The sequence below is a fragment of the Boleophthalmus pectinirostris genome, unplaced genomic scaffold (assembly GCF_026225935.1).
Source record: "Boleophthalmus pectinirostris isolate CB_2022bp ecotype Guang Dong unplaced genomic scaffold, ASM2622593v1 HiC_scaffold_18, whole genome shotgun sequence".
NCBI lineage: Eukaryota > Metazoa > Chordata > Actinopteri > Gobiiformes > Gobiidae > Boleophthalmus > Boleophthalmus pectinirostris.
Window position 1 is genome coordinate 44540858 of NW_026571133.1, and position 20902 is coordinate 44561759.

Consider the following 20902-nt stretch of genomic DNA (forward strand, 5'->3'; position numbering starts at 1 on the left):
ACCTGACACACCCACACGAGCCGCCTGTGCCTTACTGAGAGGTGTAGAACATGACCAACTGTTTCCCACCATCTGCAGCCCCGCTCACCGTGCTCCTGCCCTGGCCTTATCCAGAGGCCTGCTCACATAGTTCTGTGACAGGCCTAATGCAGCTCCACACACACAGGTACTAAGGGGCCCCTCTGTGATAGATCTGACTGCCCGGGGCCACAGGTCCTGTGTTGGTGCACACACAGATCAGCCCTGCTGTGTGTCTGCATAAACTCAACTGACACATGTGTTTATATTTCACTTCTGTTAAACATCGACCTACTTTTATCTGAGCTCCACACACACGGGGCTGTGCACACAGATGGCCTGCTGCATTCCAAGTATTCCCTAAGTTCTTATATTAAACATGTTCATGCCTTTTGGTACAAAGACACTAAACTCTAAATCCACCTTTTCGCAACTAAACTGTGTATGAAGTGTTTTAATGGCATGTGTAATGTTAATGTCATGTCATGTCATGTTTAGGTACTTTTATGTGTAATTTCAAGTCCTATGTGACATCACACAGGTACACAGGACTGCCCTGATTACAGACAGATGTTTCTGATTACAAACACCACCTGATTAGAAGATACTGCATCTGGGAAACCTCTAGAAGCAGCCCATTCCAGATTTTCACTGAGCACACTTACACTGTTCCAGCAGGGGTAGCATGAGAAAGTGTGGTTAAAGACAGTAACTATTTACTTTTGAGATCCGACATGAGAGCAGCCATGAGCACAGTCCAGTGACACACAGGTGTGCACGTGCTTTTAATGCAGAAAATCAACATTCGAACATGGCTGGGAACTCATTTTGCAGAGAGGGTCTTTAACGCTGATGTGGATGGAGTTTGACAGTCAGAGTTCATGCAGAGGGAGAGGAATATGAGCCTGTCCATCTCCCGTGCAGCCTCAGATTGGTCCCTGTCTGCAGGGGAGGATCCCCCTGCAGACATGTGTTTGTATCAGAAACACTTGGCTGCAGTCATGTGTGGTGATGTCATGTAGTACTTGAAACTGCTGGGCCTGTAGGATCAGAAAGCTGCAAATGTACAGATTTTGTGCTAAAATGATCTAAACATTGTACACTGTTACTAAAACACCATCTTTATATCAAAAAAGTTAGCAGCTGATACTCCTGATGTTTTTGTGCACACAGATATAATGCATGGACTTGTACTATCAGACTTTTTGCACTGGAAGCCTCTGCAAAGTTCTTCTATAAACATGTGTAAACTAATGCTGGAGCATGATTTAAAGTGCTGATGATAAAGAGAGGACTTTAACACAGCTTGTCCTCATCAAACAATGTGCTGTTAACAGAACAGTGCGGAGTAGAGGATGTACCCTGAAGGGCAGGCTGGTGTTGCTGAGGTCCACACTGGAGATGATCCAGCTCTCAGAGGGGGTCCTGGTGCTCCACAGGGGCCGGTCGAAGCTCTGGCCCTCAGTGCGCAGCAGGACGTCCAGGCTGCCCTCCACGCTCACCTGGTACACCAGCCGCAGACAGCTCCACTCCCCCAGCTCCAGGAGGGGGCTGAGGAGCACCCCCCGAGTCCCCCCGCTGGGTACTCCCTGGGTCTGTGTGCTGTCCTCTCCACTCTTCTCCCCTGTGTCCTCCACACTGTCCCGGGCAGAGTTTGTCTCCACCGCCACAAAATGACCTGCAGAGCGGAGAGCAGCTGGTCAGCACCCACAAGTTAATATGTCACTTTTTTACATGGGGTCTGTTGCCATGGAGCTGTTACTGCTCTGACAGGAATGTTCCAAAGCATGGCATTAAACATATTTCCACTTATGGCAATTTCTATGTTAAGTTATTTATGTTATGTCTTCCTACATTAGCAACAGACGCTTCCTGTTTATTGATGCACAGCACTCACATTATGGGACACATAATATTACCGTATTTTGTGCACTATATGTCACTCTGGATAATAAGGCGCACTGTCATTGAATGGTCTATTTTCAAACTTTTTTCACATATAAACTGCACTGGACTATAAGGCGCATTAAACGAAACACAACAGTTAGATAAGTCAGTCAAACTTTATTCAATGTGTTCACAATAACTCTCAACTTTGTTCAATTGTAACACGTAAAAAAATACTGTGTGAGTCGCTAAATTGTTCGTGTATTCACAATAAGTCATAATAGTTGAAACAGTTGGGTGATTCCGGCGTCCACACGTCCACATCCCTCTGTCATTCTCCGAGTCAGTGTGGTTACTGTTCCCTGGAGTTCAGTTCAGTGATGATCCGGGTCTTGGTGAAGCTCGGATCACAGTTGATACTGATCCCGGGCGTCCACAATCCGTTGACAGTTCTCCTTCTCTCATCCACTGCTCCCACGCAGCTCACACTTTCACTTTAGAACAGCCTTGAGTTTAAAGTGGGCGTTGTGAGCGTGTCTCTTGACAGGAGCATTTTGATATTAAAAGGAATCACAGTCTGTATTACTCCTGATGCTCCTGACTACGGGAGCCGTAATGCTGCAAGTGGAGCGGCTTTGTACTTTACTAAAGTCGTACTAAGACAAACCAATAAATTCATAGATAAGATGTCTGGATTATAAGGCACGCACTCGTTTTTGGATGAAATTAAAGGATTTTAAGTGCGCCCTATAGTGCAGAAAATATGGTAGATAACATTATATAAAATTATATGATATTATATTTCTAGCACATAATGTTCTAAGTTGAGCCAAACCAAAGGTATCACATGAAGAGGTTAAATGTGACATAGAGGTGCAGAAAAGTGGAAAAAAAAAAAAAATCTGGAAAAAGCTGATGATAAACAAACTTGGAAAGACTTTTTATGATGTTTTGTGATGAAGAGTATAAATGAGGCAGGAGATTGTATTCATTAAGACACCATGAGTTTGGGTGACGTGTCTCACGGGGCAGAGCCTTGTCCCTGGAACACAACTGGGCTGGAGGGAGCCGCTCCACAGATCCGCTCCAATGCCCCAAGAGAACTGTGCCAGTGGAAAAGAGGCTGAAGAGAATTTTATTGTTGTGGAATTGAGTCAACTGACGTCCTGTAGCCAGTGTGGGTCAAAGCCAGGTTCAGTCCAGCAGAAACTTCGGCGCAAAACATGATTTAGTGCCAAAGAAACAGAGAGCACAGAACTGCTTTTGTCTGCTACAGTCTCCACACTTTTATGACCACTGTCCCCTTACACCAGCAGCTGTGACAGTCCAAGAGCTGCCAGTGGGGCTGTAAAGACCCCTGACACCAGCTACTCATTTAGATTCATGTGTTTATATTGTTGCTAATAATACAAACAGAACAGTGCAGCATAACATGGGCTGTTTTGGTTGCAAAAGGTTTTCATTTGAGTGCAGGCGCTGCGTCCCGGGCCAACCACCATTAAATACTTTGACAAAACGTTACAAAGACGTCTGAGTCTGGAACCCTCGTGTCTCCCTGTTTTCCAAAGCGAGAGATGAGAGTCGGATTAAACCTCAAAGAAACATAAGGTCAAAATCAAACATGTCAGCTTTCGAGAAAAAATCAAACCAGAAAAGCACTGTCTGTGCTCCAGTTTTGTTCTGAATGACATGAGAATATTTTGGAGAAGTTTCAAAATCTCTGCCTTAAATACATGAAGAACAGAACCTCCCTCCTCCTCACTCGCCTTTTACATTCTGGACATCTTAATTATTCATCAATGGGCCCGGTCAAGCAGAAGTAAACATCAAGGCCAAAAATTCAAGTGAATGCATCTGATATAAAAATGTATTGAACAGATACATATGTACTCTAGTTTATGAAACTGTTGACCTTTTTTCTGTACCATTTTTGGTTCTAAAGTTCCATATGTTTTAAACAGACCATGTATGAAACATGGAACAAAAATTATTTCCCAAATTTCAAAGACCTGAAAATCATGTCAATAAATGGATGTATTTCATCATATCTTGTGTTATTCCATCTTTGAACTGTTGATGAAGGTACATGATTTTCCAAAAAAATGTATTTAAAATGATAAAAATTTGCTTGGAAAGACTGACATATTTTATAGAAATAGTTTCCTTTCATTTTGAAGTAATATTAAAGTATTCAGAAGAAAAAAGCTACAAATTATGCAAAATCCTGCACCTTCTACTTGTTTGAACAATTTTCCCTCCGTTACTTTTCCCTCCGTTACCATGACCTTTCTTAATAAAAAATCTCATTACTCAAAAAGTAAGAGGTTTTTCAACCTAATCTTGTACCATATGGTAGAAAACTATATGAAGCAAATATTCAAACCAGTTTGTTAAGGATATGGAAGTGAGAACCAAGAGTTATCACTGTTTGGATTTATTGCCCAAAAAGTGCTGCATATTTCATTCCCTCCGTTACCAACATGAGTTTATAAATTTTTTGTCAACAACTTGAAAGAATCTCACAGGCTTAACTTGACCCTGTTGGAGTGTAACTCTTTCCTACATTCTGATACTTTACTTATTTCAATAGTTCCTCTAGTTTCTGAATAAGAGACATTTGAATGTCAAAAATCTGCCCCTGTTTCCCTCCGTTACCACTTGACTGGACCCCAGTATGAGTTCATAAGCACTTTCCACAACTTTCAGAGACCAGAGTGAAGTTTATCATGGGCAACAATTCACATGCTAATAACACACTTCCTGAGTCTACATTAAATCACTTCATAATGACATGCAGACTGTACACAGTGGACTATTTTTGACCTCAAGAGCTGCTTATACAATAAACTGTACTGGGGCAAGATCAGGGCAGAACAGGTACAGACCAGTTCATGTTCATGTTCATGTGTTTTATGTGGTCAATGTTGAACTCATTACACTTTACTTACATTATATTCAGTCTGATGCCATAAAATAAAGCATATTCAGTTTGCAGAACAATCAAATCAGACAGTGAGTCAGTGAGCAGATGTGGACTGAATCTGAAGCTCATTGTTCCTCTCCAATCTCCAACTACAGCACGTTCATGGACATTCATCTACGACATTAATACTACACCTTACTACATCTTTACTGTTGTTATTCTTTCAAATATTTTTTTCATTCCTATGCTCTTAAAAGATATTTTGAATTGAAAAAGAGAAGTTGCATGTTTTAACTCAGTGCAGCAACTGTTCCATAATTGAACTCGTTTGCTTGATGAACGATGATGTTCCTCACAGTCGCTCTCACATGTCGAATATACATGTGCCCCTCACATTATATTTACTCTCTCTCTAGGTGAACACTGCCTGCAAAGAAAGAGGCGTTTCATTTTGTTTGACTTTGTACATGAACTTAGCCGTGTACAAGTCGACCAAGTCATAGAAGTTTAGAATGTTTGATCAGATGAACAGTGAGTTACAGGTGAATCATAAGGTGCATGGTTCACCAGTTTAATGTTTTAGAACAGGGGTGTCAACTCATTTTGGTCCGGGGACCGTATCCAACTTACTTTGATCCCAAAGGGGTCGGATCAGAAAACTCATGACATATAAACCCCAAAAATAACAATAAGTTCAAATATTTGTGCAGAGAAACACAAATCTATTACAGAAATCTTTTTGAATTGATGAACTCTTTCTTTAAAAAAATATTATAATATTATGAACAACCTGAAACTTTAAGAAAAATGTAATTTCAACACAAAGTTTTAACATGAACTTGTATGCAAATAGGAATAAGTAAATTTTTCTTGGAAAATCCTGCACTTGGCTCCACTTTTCTCATGTTTGACATTTTTTTGATGAGGGCGTCACGATCAACAGTCAAAACGATCGTCACCTCGATCGATTTAAGAGCATTTGGAAAGAGGCAAGTCTTCATTTGGGCTGCTCTGGTGGGAGGGGCTGATATACTAAGACGCTGATATACTAAGCGGTGCAGAAAATTACCAATATTTTAATAGAAAATATTATTAAAATATTTTAGTAGAAAATCAGCCGAGGGCCAGATTAAAGGTCTTGGAGGGCCAGATCTGGCCCCCAGGCCTTATTTTTGACACCTGTGTTTTAGGAGGACTGGATTAGTTCTAGTTTTATATGTGTTGCCCCAAATTTCAAGGCCATACTTTAGGTAAGGTGGGATGAGAGAACAATATAGTAAATGCAATACATTTTTGTTCAAAATATACAGTATTTTTCAGACTATAAGTCGCACCAGCCAAAAAATGCATAATGAAGAAAAAAACATACTGTATTTTACAGGCTATTAGACGCGTTCTTAAACCTCTGACCCTGTCAAAAAACAACGGTGCGCCCCATAATCCAGAGCGCCCTATACATGACTCCACTGGGGTGTCCCAGCACGACTTCAGTAAACTACAAAGCCCGCAGAACACACAAACACACAGCAACCGCACAGAGAAACACACCCACAGACACACTCATCACTCCACACCGACGAGGAACGGAGGAACGAACCGAAAAAGCGAGTGCAATGTGCCACTTCTAGACACGACTGAACAACTGAGTCACTGCGAACACGCCGACAATCCAGGGTCCCAGACAGCACCCTCCCTACACGCCACAACTGAACAAAGCCCAGAGTCACCGTGAACGAACAAACAAACAAAACCACTCACCCATCACACTGTTGGGTTTCCTTTAAAGTCCAGTGTGGTTTATTTGTGAAAAAAGTTCAAAAATAGAACATTCAATGAGAGCGACTAATAGCCCGGAAAATACGGTATATGAATCGTACTGAACTGGAAAACTTTTTGAGGGAAATGTATTTTTATAAAATCAGAGATCAGGAACCGACATTTCCTGTTGAAAGTTAAGTTCAGTAGAAGAGAACAACAGACTGTTAACGCCACATATGAACAGTTCTTCAGTTAATTATAACATAAACAACAGAACAGAACAAGTTTACTAAACTCTCCATCTCACTCCAAATCACTAAATCCATTCAATTCTTCATCCTCGGTGTCACTTCTGAACAACTCGGCCTCGACCTCCGGAGGTAAACAGAGCGCCGCTTCCTCTTCTGTGTCGCTGTCGTCAGACTCAGCATCAGTTCCAGTTAGAATTATTCGGGCCTTTCTGAATCCCAACAGGATGGTTTCGGTGTCACTTAAGTCCAGGCTTTGTCCATCCATCCAGTGACTTCAGGAAAGTTTCATGGTGCATCCTCCTGGTGTCACAAGTTTCTCTCTCACTCCAAACTTTCTTTCTGCTGCTGGATTTCCGTTCTCAGCTGCAGATTTCATGACTTGCAGTTTGTAATTTGCAGAATCTGATTTAGTTTTTGGGGGCATTTGTGTTCAGTCTTCTCAGTCGTCTTTAGAAATTTGTTTAAATGTGAAATTGTTCAGTGGTGCAGAAGTAATGGTGCGATCGACTGACATGATACAGACAGGACAGAGGCTCTTTCTGGAGGAGACATGCGCAGTAGAGTGAAGTGACAGTGGTACAGGAGGAACAGGAGCAGCAGATACTCACACACAAGCATAGAACCTCTCACCGCTTCAGTGTGAACATTTTATAAGTCACACCTGAGTATGAGTCCCAGGAAACACCTAAACCATGCATGAAAAAAGTCCAGTTGTTTTAGACCAGGGGTGCTCACACTTTTGTGAGCTACTTATAAAAGTCACAATGATCTACCTAATACAAAGCCAAGCAAACTGCACTGAAACACTCTGTGCCCCTTTTTTGGACCCTCACCCACAGTTTGAGAACCACTTCTTTAAGAGAACTTCCTCTGACACTTTACACAAAACTGTGAAAAAAGTGAAGGAAGATTTTTAAACCTGTTTTTTAAAGTTCCAAACTGGAGTTGCATTCTTTTCTGGTTTTGCAGTGATATTTACCAGCCTCTGCACATTTACCAAACCAAACGCACATCGTGACAAACACAGATGCATTTGTGCACTTTTGTTAGACAAACTTCAGCCAAATGTGGCAGTAGGTCTGTTCTGTAGATCTACTCTATGCTGTAGACCTGCTTTATGCCAACACTGGAACACAAATTTAGACTGGTTTTTGCTTCACGTTTGGTCTTGTTCTTCTAATCAGCCGCACTGTGGGAGGGGCTTGTGTTCGCTGTACGCAGGAAGGAGCGAGAGCGTGAAAAGGCGAGGGGCGGCGTGCTGACGTGAGGCAGATGGACAGGTAGGATGTTTAGGAAGTTGAACCTGCCCTGTGATGCACGCTGGTACACGAGGGCACACGCTGTCGCAGACGAGCCGTGCATAGGGAGTGTGTGTGTTTGTGATGCGCCGTAGAGTCTCCGCGGGTTTCAAATGAGCGCACAGGCTGCACTGAGACGCCCCACACGCTCCTGCACCCGCTACAAGTTTATTACCAACAGCAGCGGCCGGAATGAAATATGATCACACTTGTTGAGTGTCAGACCTTGAGTGAGAGACAAGATCGAGTCCAAACACGAGTCCGAGACGAGACACAACGATCTACCCACACCACCTTGGCGATCGACTGGTAGATCGCGATCGACGTATTGAGCAGGTAGGAGGGATCATTCTGTCAAGCACCGTCTTTGAGTGGCCGCTGACCTGTCAATCACTATCTCAGAGCCCGCCCCCCCTCCTCACGCCCCTCCCTCCGGGCGCTGCACACATGATGGGATTTTTGATGTTTCTTGTGCAGAGTTTAACGGTCGCGTAAAGACTCGACCACAAACTTGCTGAACCTCGGAGCTCCATGATGTTGTACTTTCCAGTGGCTCTGCTCGTCGGTGCCAGCTCCCTGCCTCTGTTTTTCCACTTGTCTCTCCTGTCCCCCTCTTCACTTCTCTCCTCCCTCTCTCCTCTCCCTCTCCTCACCTCACACTCCTGCCATTCCTCTTCTCTCACTCTCTTAACGTGCTCTCTGGCTCCCATTACTCCCCGTTTTCTCTCTCCTCTGCTCTTCCCTCTCTCTGTCATCATTCATCCTTTCTTTCTCCCCTTTCCTCTGCGCTCTCTCATGTTCCTCCTTTCGCTGTCCTCTGCTCTCTCCTCTCTCTTTCTCTCTCTCCCTCTCCTCTACTTATCGTTCTGCCAGTCTGTGCCTGTAAGAGGAGAGAAAGATGGAGGAGAGAGAGAGAGGAGAGAGACTATGAGAGGAAAGAGAGAGGAGAAAGAGGAGAGAAAAAGGGGGAGACAGTGAGAGGAGAGAGAGAGAGCAGAGGAGAGAGGAAACAATGAGAGGAGAGAGAGGAGGGAATGAGAAAAGAGAGAGAGCAGAGAAGGAGGAGATTGAGAGAGGAGAGAGGAAAGGAGAGGAGGGGAGAGACTATGAGAGGAAAGAGAGAGAGAGAGAGGAGACTGTGGGAGGAGAGACAGGAGAGAGAGGAGAGAGAGAGGGGGGAGACAGTGAGAGGAGAGAGGAAAGAGAGAGAGACAGAGAGGAGAGAGAGAGGAGAGAGAGAGAGGAGAGAGAGAGAGAGAGAGGGGATAGAGAGGAGAAAAAGGAGAGGGGGGAGGAGACAGTGAGAGGAGAGAGGAAACTATGAGAGGAGGGAATGAGAAAAGAGAGAGAGCAGAGAGGGAGGAGACTGTGAGAGGAGAGAGGAAAGGAGACGAGCGAAGAGACTACGAGAGGAAAGAGAGAAAGAGGAGACTGTGGGAGGAGAGAGAGAGGAAACTGTAAGAAGAGAGAAAGAGGAGAGAGAGAAGAGAGCGGAGACTATGGGAGGAGAGAGAGAGGAGAGAGAGAGGAGAGAGAGAGAGAGAGAGAGGAGACTGTGGGAGGAGAGAGAGAGAGCAGAGGAGAGGAGAGAGGAAACTATGAGAGGAGAGAATGAGAAAAGAGAGAGAGCAGAGAGGGAGGAGACTGTGAGAGGAGAGAGGAAAGAGAGAAGAGAGAGAGAGAGAGGAGAGGAGAGAGAGGAGAGAGAGAGAAGGAGGTAGAGAGAGAGAGAGGAGGAGAGAGAGGAGAGAGAGGAGGGAGACAGTGAGAGGAGAGAGAAGAGAGAGAGAGGAGAGAGGAAACTATGAGAGGAGAGAATGAGAAAAGAGAGAGAGCAGAGAGGGAGGAGACTGTGAGAGGAGAGAGGAGAGCAGAGAGAAAGAGAGAGAGAGAGATAAGAGAGAGGAGAGTGGTGTCATGTAGTGGAAGTTTCCAAATTAATAAGCAGCAATTTCAGGTTTGAAATGATCCAAATGATTCTAGTGAAGGTGTATGGACTTTAAAAACACAGTGGAGCACTTCCTGTATCACCACATGACATCACAAGGTGGAACAGAGTGTTTTCTGTTTGAGAAAAGACCTAAACCTGCAGGATTTGTGTGAAACAAAACACAACTCTGTCTGTCCGTGTGTGTGTGGTGAGGAAACGACATTCGAACAGAGACAGAAGAAGTATTTTGTTTTTTAAGTAAATTCCAGAGCAAAAAATAAAAAAAAACTCAAGTAAAAGTTTCACATGATAAAAATCGACTTAAATAAAATAATTCAAGCCCCTGTTTCAAATCCGTGTAAGAGGTAAAAGTATTTCACACAGTTTTAAGGCTTCAAATGTAGTGATCTTTTTTTATTTGTGTTTTTATTTGTGGAGTTTTTGTTGCTCAGATTATGAAGATGTTCAAATAAACTCTGAGTGTTTCCAGCAGCTCTGAGCCGAGCATCGAAAAATACTTTTACTTTTCAGTCCTGTCCGCAAATGTAGTGGAGTAGAAAGTACAGATACCTACTCTCAAATACAGTGAAGTAAAAGTAACTTACTAGTACAGTACTGGCACTTTGTTACCTTCCACCACTGTGAATGTGTGAATGTGTGAGTGTGTGTGTGTGTGTGTGTGTTGTGTAGTTTGTGTCATGTTGTGTTTTGTGGGATTCGTTTGTTGTGTTTGTGTTTGTGTGTTTGTGTTTGTGTGTTGTGTGTGTTGTGTTTGTGTTGTGTGTTTGTGTGTGTTTGTGTTTGTGTTGTGTTGTGTGTTTGTGTTTGTGTGTTTATGTTTGTGTGTTTGTGTTTGTGTGTTTGTGTCAGACTCGGGGGAGGACGCGTGGAGTCGGACTCTTGGATCGTTCTTTTCTCTTTTTCGCTCGTGTGTTTCCTCAAAGTGCACTGGCCCTGTCACACACTCTCTCTCCTCCTCTCTTCTCTCTCACATTCTCTCTTTCTCCCCCCTCTCTTTCCTCGGCTCTCTCCTCCCCAGTCTCTCTCTCTTTCCACCCTCTCTCTCCTGCTCTCTCTCTATCTCTCTCTCTCCTCTCTCTTTGCTCTATCTCATCTCTCTCTCTATCTCTCTCTCTCTCTGCTCTCTCTCTCTCTCTCTCTCTGCTCTCTCTCTCTCTCTCTCTCTGCTCTCTCTCCTCTCTCTCTGCTCTCTCTCTCTCTGCTCTCTCTCTCATCCTCTCTGCTCTCTCTCTATCCTCTGCTCTCCTCTCTCTCTCTCTCTCTCTCTCTCTCTCTCTCTCTATCTCTCTCTCTCTCCTCTCCTCTCTCTCTGCTCTCTCTCTCCTCTCTCTTCTGCTCTTTATCTCTCTCTCCTCTGCCCCCCTCTCCTTTGTTCTCTCTCTCTCCTGCTCTCTCTCTCTCTCTATCCTCTGCTCTCTATCTCTCTCTTCTCTCTCTCCTCGCCTCTCTCTTTCCCCCTTTCTCTCATCTGCTCTCTCTCCCTCTCTCTCCTCCAATCTTTCTCTCTCTCTCCTCTGCCCCCCTCTACTTTGCTCTTTCTCTCTTTCTCTCTCTCTCTCCTCTCCTCTCTCCTCTGCCCCCTCTCTTCTTTGCTCTCTCTCTCTCTCTCCCCTCTCTCTCTCTCATCCTCTGCTCTCTCTCTCCTCTCTCTTCTTCCTCGTGTCCTCTTTAGTCTCTCTTCTTCCTCGTGTCCTCTTTAGTCTCTCTTCTTCCTCGTGTCCTCTTTAGTCTCTTTTTCTTCTTTCGTGTTCTTTTCTCCTAGATCTCTTGTCTCAGGGCTGAGTTAATCCTGAGGACGTTTGTTTTGATTGAACTTCAAACCGTGCATGTGCTGTGAGGAAATCTCTGAGTGTGAAACATTTGCTCGCCAGGACACACCAGGACCACCGCTCCAAACTCTCCAAATGCTCCAAAACGTGGGAAAGGAATTTATTAATCATTCTGAGGAGTTTGGGCCAAAAGAGATCTTCTGGTGGAAACATGTCTCTGACTTTGAGGGCAAGAGGGAAGACAGGATAGCTAGATGGATGGATGGATGGATGGATGGATAGATGGATAGATAGTCCGTATGACTTCAGTGTGATGTTCTTTATTCATCAGGTAATGTTCTTTATTTCTCTTATTTATCAGGTAACGTTCTTTTATTCACCAAACCTAAGCCAGCTCCTTCAAACAAACTCTCCTCTGCTGCAGACGTGCACTTTCACCTCACAGCAACAAGGTCCTGCTCACAAAACCAGCAGACTTGAGAACTGAGTGGGGCTGGAAAGGTGCAGCCCAGCTGAGTCAGGAGACCGGGGTGAGGTGTGAGCGGGTGCTGCAGAGGCTGCTGTCGGAGGTGCAGGGTGAGCTCCCTGTGTGTTTCAGGGAGGCACTGGGACTTTACAGACTTGTTCCACCTGTCCAGCCAGTGGCCTTCCCCTCACTGCGTGTACGAGACTCTGGAGGGGCACAGGACCACAGTGGAGGAATTTTGTCCTTTGACACCCCTGTCCTCTCAGACATGTCAACAACAAAGAAAAAGGACTTTTACATCTTGTCCACTAAACTCCTCCACAGAGCCGAGCTGTCCAGTGTCCCAGAGTCCAGGTGGTCGGGGATGTTGGCCCCAGGTTCTGCTCCGCCCCTATAGAGAAACGCTGCGCACATCTCCAGTGGAGGGTGGTGCACGGGGCCATGGCCATGAACAGACATGTGGCCCATCTTGACCCAAGATCAGACAGACACTGTGTCTTCTGCCAACAAGAAGAGACACTGGAACATCTGTGGCTGTCTTGTCCCTGGTTGGCTCCACTCTTTACCCTCTTGGGCCAATGGCTGCACACTCTGGGCCAAACAATGACCCGGGAGCTCTTTGTGTTTGACCCCAAGTTCTCTGTGGCCCAGCGCAGGACTGCACCACTGGTGAACTTTGTCCTGGGTCAGGCAAAGATGAGCGTGTGGCTCAGCAGGAGGAGCCACATGTCCGGCTCAGGATGTACAGACTCTGAACTCCTGTTGAAGAGACTGGGTGGGAGCACGACAGTGTTGGGGAGTAACAGATTACATGTACCGGAGTTACGTAATCAGAATACAAATTATGACTAACTGTATTCAGTTACAGTTACTGTTTCAGTGAGTGGTAATTGGATTACAGTTACTTTGTTGAAATAAATGGATTACACGGCAGTATTTTCCTCTTTTCACATTTTGGGCTAAACTAGGTCTAAACCAGGTCTAAACCAGGACTACACCAGGACTAAACCAGGACTACACCAGGACTAAACCAGGACTAAACCAGGACTAAACCAGGACTAAACCAGGACTAAACCAGGACTAAACCAGGTCTAAACCAGGACTAAACCAGGACTAAACCAGGACTAAACCAGGTCTAAACCAGGACTAATCCGGGTCTAAACCAGGACTAATCCAGGACTAAACCAGGACTACACCAGGTCTAAACCAGGACTAAACCAGGACTAATCCAGGACTACACCAGGTCTAAACCAGGTCTAAACCAGGACTATACAAGGACTAAAACAGGATTTAACAGGATTTAACAGGACTAAATCATGCTGCGCGGATCGTGTCTCCTCCTCTTCTGTCAATAATATTTTTAATACGGTTTAGTAAAGTCTGGGCTTCTTATGTGAACATTTCCTCGTCTTTGCTTCTCTACAGCAAATCAAGTAATCCAAAGTAATCAGATTACGTTACTCACTTTAAGTAATTTAATGGATTATGTTACAAACTACATTTTGGGATATGTAATCTGTAATCTGTAGGGGATTACATTTGAAAAGTAACCTTCCCAACACTGGGGCACGACTGAAGGTGGACTGCACTGGTGGGGCAGTTGGAGGACTTTGAGGCAGTGTGGGCGGTGAGGAGGTGTTTGTGTTAGGTCTGCTCATTTAAATAAAAACACTCTTTCTCCCTCACTTCTGACATGCTCATTCCAAATGTACTTCACTCCACCGCAGCAGCAAAACCAGCAAAGAAGCAGCACAGCCTCTCCACCATCACCAGACTCTAGGCCTCAGGGAACATATTAGCCTTAAGAGTTTGTATTATGTCAATTCAACTTTTTGGAGCTTTGTACCATGTCCCCTCACCAAAACATGTGTGAAGAGGTTCCTGATGTCCTCCATGCATGTTTGAGTCATCTAGCGATCATGATACAAAACTGTACACAGCAGCTGCACAAACCAGATGTGATGTGGGGTACTTTCTTTAGCAGAGTGCAGCTGATTGTGTTGTGATAGTGCTCTGAAGGGGGAGTGAGAGCAAAGAGAGGGGGGAATACAAAACTGAATAATGAATATGTCTATGTGTGTTTTTAGTGAATATAACATTTTCAAAACAATCAAAGGTAACATGATGATCTAAATATAACACTGCATGTGTTACAATCAATACTCCACAGAAGTGTAGTAACACTTCTTTAAAATCATCACTTCACACTGTCACATCTAATAAGTCGATCTTACTAAAACAAATCTAGGAAACCGATTGCCTTAAAAACTCTGACTGAAGTGGAGTGTGAATGTAAAGCTGAGTGTACAGGTAATTCCTCAGTGTAGTGTGCAGGACGTTCCTCTTTCATCTAAACAGGCACAGAGAGTGAAGTGAACTTTAGTTTTCATTCATAGACTCATGTTGTGAAGCTGTGACAACCAATGAGTCACTTCCTCAAATGTGAAATATGTAGTAACCTCTATTGTAAGAGTTATTTCTGGGTGCTCTCGCAGAGACAGCAGGTGGTGCACCGAACGCTCCGTTCCAACCCAAAGCTCTTCGTTGGCTTTGTTTTCGTTGGTGTGAAAGCCTCAGTCACACTTGGATCTGCACTAACTCAAACAGAACGAGAACTCAAAAAAAAGAGGTGGTCTCGGTCCGTTTGACACTGCACCAAATGTCAAATGTGGTGCGGTCCCTCTAGTGAGAACGCCAACTCACGGCCAAACCAGAGACAGTAGGTCCAAACCAACTATTCCAAATGCATCATCGGAGGGCAGGCTTGGACTCCCAAACTGACCACGCCACCTGCCCCGACAGCAGGCCCCCCGTGCCCCGTTTAAGAATGTGATGGAGGCTGGGGTAGGGTCCTGACGCCTGCCTCGCAGCTGGCGGTCTGTAAGTTTGCAAGTCCGAGCTCCCCTGGTCTGCGCCGTCCACACCCCGCAGAGGGGCTCTGTGTGGAAGACCACTGAGCGAGACGGTGCATCTCAGCCGCACTTCATAGAGGGCTGGCATGTGGGAGTGCTTCAGCATCTCTGAGCCACATGCAGTCAAACCCGCCGTGTGCAGGAGCCTTGGATAAACGTCAATCAGACCAATTTTGATTCATTTGCCAGTGTCAAAGGACCACGTTATGTAGTCGATGTTACATAATAACAATTTTATTGCGTGGTGCGGACCAAATAACCAAACTATTGGTGTGAAAGTGCTCTCATCTTACTTAGTAAAACCATGAAACCCCAGTGCCTTGAATTGAGCAAGTAAATGTTACTTATACAAGTTAGAGTAAAAACAGGTTCTATTCTACAATATTGTCATTTAGATCTGCATCAGGGACACAATCTTTGAATATTAATTAGTCTGTGAAAAAGACGTAGCAAAACTTTTGTTCAGCTAAAGTTCAAACACATCATAACATGTGTAACAATAAAATAATAAAGCTTGATTATTCCACGTGAACTTAACCAAGACCCCCGAGCTTAGGAAACAAAAAACACTGAAGAAACAAAACAGAAGAACAGGTGTAATCGAGCACAGACTGAAAGAACAGAAGGAAGATATAGAGACTGAAGAACAGAGGGAGGATATAGAGACTGAAGAACAGAGGGAGGATATAGAGACTGAAGAACAGAGGGAGGATATAGAGACTGAAGAACAGAAGGAGAGAACAGAGGAGGATATAGAGACTGAAGAACAGAGGGAGGATATAGAGACTGAAGAACAGAGGGAGGATATAGAGACTGAAGAACAGAGGGAGGATATAGAGACTGAAGAACAGAGGGAGGATATAGAGACTGAAGAACAGAGGGAGGATATAGAGACGCTCTGGGAGGATCAGGGAGTGAGTGGCGGCTGTAGGAAAAACAGGGAGGAAGCAAAAGGATTAGCGGAACAGACTGGGAAATGGAGCTGGACTCTTGACAATAACACGTCACTGTTGAAGTTACTTGTCTCATTCAGGTTGACCTTAGTCTAATTGACAAGTAAAGTGCTTTTTCTCACCCTGAAAGTGACTGTTCCTTTACCACAAATATTAAGATCCACAGATACGTCGCTGTGAGTGAAGTAAAGGAGGTGAATGAAAGTGAACCCTAGTGTTAGATTTGACAGTGCATCACTCACGTCTCTACCACTGTCAATAAACTCACTCATGTATATTTACATTTAAAGGAGATAAGCAGAAAAGTGCCATAGTGCAGCTTTAAGTCCCTGCTTCTCTCTCACATGTGTGGACAGAGAGTGATTGACAGGTTGGCTTCATAAAAAGGAAGAGGAAAGCGCGGTCGTCCCGGTGCGTTCATGCTGTTAGCAGGTGTGAACAGCCTGCTCCATGTCCTGCACATGCTCAGAACATGTCGGCTCATTTTCAGCTGCCTGTGTCCTTTCAAAGCCTGGGCTGCGTTATTGTGAAAAATATAATCAGTCATTATTTATGAGTTGGCCAAAATCAGAGGAAAGACACACTTCAAACGCTTAGGTCCAGGTCCCACGGCCAGAGCAAGCACTTTTTTATTATATTATTTTGAAACTAGGATCAAAACAAACACGCAAATTCCTCTATTTTGGCCAGAACTCCTTTAACTTTTAGCAATGTTTATCTGTTGAGCTGTTTCATATTGCAAATGCATTAGTCGCATCCACCTTATCCGCACACTTTTGTCTCTAAATGCTCCTAAACCACACTTTTTTGTGGTGGCCCATTCACGTCAATGGAGAATTTGGGAAATGTTTTGCATCTTAAATATGACATAAAGTCAGTTAATTTCTGAAACATGTTCATGTGACCAACAAGTCACACTGCACCGATTCTGTGGAGGCTTTAAAATGGCTTTATTGTCCATATTGAACTTATTTACTGTCAAGATCAGCCCCGTACAAAATAATATAACCCAGACATTAATGGTGGCGCCCACAGCAGCTTCTGGAATAATGCAGATACGGGAGTATAGGAGGATACAACAAATGTATGCACTTCCCCCTGTGGCCCTTGGTATTCCCTGCAGTCTCCCAAACCAGGCCTGGCTCTGATTAGAAAAAAAGATCAGACGAGACTCCTCCAACTTGGCCTTTACACCACAAAATACAAACGGTTGAGGTCCGAGCTTTAGCTGTGTAATACTGAACAACACAGGACCTTCAAAGAAAAAGACCCCAGTTCTAACTGACCCTGTGTCTCCAGAGTCTGCACCTGCAGATAAAGACACATCCAAGTTTGTCTCATTCTCAGTTCATGGACAGACCTCATGTAAAAGCTCAGAACTTCCAGAATTCCCTCCCTGAGCTGCAGAGGCTGCACTAGCACTGACTCATGACTGGAACAGGTGCTGGCGTTTAGATCAGAGGTTTAAACCAACTGGATTACAACACTGAAACTGGCAACAGACGAGAGAGGGTCATGTGAGGCTCATTCTGCTTTCTGATTGGAGAATCGTCTTCAGAACCAAACCACCAAATATAAAATATAAACATAAACTACTTGGACATTATGTCCAGTGTTTTTGCAATTAAGAATAAATCTGCAGTAGAATTGTTATGGGTAAAATCTGTGTTTGATTTGAACTTGTTTACTTTGTATCTGGGGTCACAGACAGTTATTTCATATAGAGTCAGCAGCGCGGCCCCTCCTTCAGAGGCTGCTGTGTGAGAACATTTGGTGGAGTGTGGAGAAGCTAATGTCCAGCACATGTGTTTATGTGTCAGAGTACACACTCCCTGCTGCTGCTCCCATTGACAATACAAGATTATTTTGTTTTGTTTCAATCTGAATTCACAGCCACAAACACACACTGTCTCACCCAAGACTCAAGAAGCACAGCCACCTTCTGCACAGAGACACTGATGAGCTGAAGGATCAGGAAGACTCGAGATTCTTCTCACAACAAAGAAAAAAAACACTGCACTTTCTCTTGGAGGTGGGCAGTGTTGGAGGTGGGCAGTGTTGGAGGTGGGCAGTGTTGGAGGTGGGCAGTGTTGGAGGTGGGCAGTGTTGGAGGTGGGCAGTGTTGGAGGTGGGCAGTGTTGGAGGTGGAGATGATGTCCAGCTGCAGAGAGTACAGTGCGCCTGACTCAGCTGAGGTCAACCTGTGGTCACCTTGCTCTAAAAGATATCCACACTTCAAACTCCCCCCTGAGCCAAGAGTTTGTATCAGAAACACCTGGCTGCAGGGCAGTGCTGTGTGATTTCATCAACTACTTGAAATTGCAGTGGTCACTGGAGGCAGCACAAAGTTTAAGCACCAGAAACACTGGACGATGCTAAAACAGCATATGCACAGAGATATGCTGTTTTTAGGAGGAAGTCAATTGGCTGGACTGACAGATTCCTGGATTCTATATAAATGTACCTTTTAACTGTTTCCCATGAGGCCTGCCAGGTTTGAGTAGACGGAGTTCAGGAAAGGAGCGCTTCATTACTACAGACTGTGCCAGTCAGCGGAATTTCTGTCAGAACAGAAAATCAAACACTCCAACAAGGAGGCAAAGTGAAAGACTAAAGACAGTTACATGAGTCTGTCACTCTCCAGAGCGTCTGCACTGACACTTACACTGTGTTATCAGTGTGCAAAAACCAACCAAGCAACTCTTATGAGACTGGACTCATGAGGCCTGTGAAACTGTAGAGCTGTTTATATTCATATAGTGTTGAAGGGTTCTTCATCTGAACATAACTCTGTTGACTGAGTGTTCAATTGTGACAGAAAACAGAATGAGCCTCACATGACTCTCTCATGTGGGTTTCTAGTTTCAATGGTGAAATCCAGTGTGTTTAAACCTAAAATGTGTCTCTGATCTGAACAGTCTCTCCCTAAACCCCAGCACCTGCACCATCATGAGTCAGTGCCAGTGCAGCCTCTGCTGCTCAGGGAGGGAATTCTGGAGGTTCTGAGCTTTTACATGAGGCCTGTCCATAAAGTGAGAATGAGACAAACTTGGATGTGTCTCTGTGTGCAGGTGAAGACTCTGTAGACACAGGGTCACTTTAGACTGTTGTACCTTTTTTTCAACAGTAAGAGCACAGGCTGCATACAGCTCCTTTAAAACAGTCTTATACATGCTGGTCCACTCACATCCAGATCAGCCTGATCCCTCTCCTCTCCTCTGTTCTCCTCTGCTCTGTTCTCCTCCGCTCTGTTCTCCTCTCCTCCGCTCTGCTCTCCTCCGCTCTGTTCTCTGTTCTGTTCTCGCTCTGTTCTCCTCTCCTCTGTTCTCCTCCGCTCTGTTCTCCTCCGCTCTGTTCTCCTCCGCTCTGCTCTCCTCCGCTCTGCTCTCCTCCGCTCTGTTCTCCTCCGCTCTGTTCTCCTCCGCTCTGCTCTGTTTTCCTCTGTCTGTCTCCTCTCTGTTCTCCTCCTCTGTTCTCTCCGTCTGCTCTCCTCCGCTCTGTTCTCCTCCGCTCTGCTCTCCTCCGCTCCTCCGCTCTGCTTCTCCTCTGTTCTCCTCCGCTCTGCTCTCCTCCGCTCTCTCCTCGCTCTGTTTCCTCTGTTCTGTTCTCCTCCGCTCTGTTCTCCTCTCCTCTGTTCTCCTCCGCTCTGCTCTCCTCCGCTCCTGCTCTCCTCCTCTGCTCTCCTCCTCTCTCTCTCCGCTCTGCTCTCTGTTCTCCTCCGCTCTGCTGCTCTCTCTCCTCCGCTCTCTCTCCGCTCTGTTCTCCTCCGCTCTGTTCTCCTCCGCTCTGCTCTCCTCCGCTCTGTTCTCCTCCGCTCTGCTCTGCTCTGTTCTCCTCTGCTCTTATCTCCTCAGCTGCACACAGCACATGTTGGCGCGTGCTCAGAGCCAGTGAGGGGTGTGTCTTAACATAAACAGAAGCAGGACGGTCTCCTCTCGGCTCCAGATGGAGCAGATGTGGAGCACAGAGCAACTACACTCAGGGCAGAGGGACCATGATCCACATCAGACAGAGCAGAGAGCAGAGACCCCTGTCTGAGAGTCGTCTGTTCAAACATGTCCAGAGTCACAGACGTGTGTTCTGTTACTTATTGAAATGTTTGACCTTGTTCATGTCCTTGGACTTTATTTGGACATGTCTCCTCCTGTGTTTAGTTTTGCTTCCTATGTTTTTAGATTTACTTCCTGTGTGCTGATTGTTTGCCCTGCCCCTCACCTGTCTCACCTGTCAGTCAGTCACATGTATTTCAAACGCACATTTAAAATACCCACAGTTGACCAAAGTGTTTCACAGTTTAAGCATGACAAAACACAGCAAACAATAAAACAACAACAACAACAAACAATAAAAACACATTAGATTCGTGCAGCAGTGACAATGGATCTGCTCAAACACCAACCAATCAAAATGAATCTTTAGTCAGGTTTTACAACGCTCCACAGATCGTACAGCTCACATGTGGAGAGCAAGACCAGTTTAGGAGCTATGCCTGGGAATGTTCCGTCCCCCCTGTCCACTCTGTCCACTCTGTTCCCTGTGTCCCTGTGTCCCCTGTGTCCCCTGTGTCCCCTGTGTCCCCCTGACTGAGCAGTTCAGACAGGTAGACCGGGGCAGTGCCATATGAATCATTCAGATGTTCAAATGAATTCTAAACTGGACTGGAGGCGAGTGAAGAGCGGCTCAAACAGTGCACTGCAGGAAACTGCTTCTGTTTGG

General features: G+C 45.0%; 1 protein-coding gene across 1 annotated transcript in view; it reads right to left on the bottom strand.

Moving 5' to 3' along the window:
- Positions 1–20902, bottom strand: part of LOC110159930 (MAM domain-containing protein 2-like) — a 44270-nt gene that overhangs the window by 12418 nt on the left and 10950 nt on the right. Inside the window, exon 4 of the mRNA XM_055153220.1 lies at positions 1380–1696. Coding sequence (XP_055009195.1) covers positions 1380–1696 — 317 coding nt within the window. The remainder of the gene's footprint in view (positions 1–1379; positions 1697–20902) is intronic.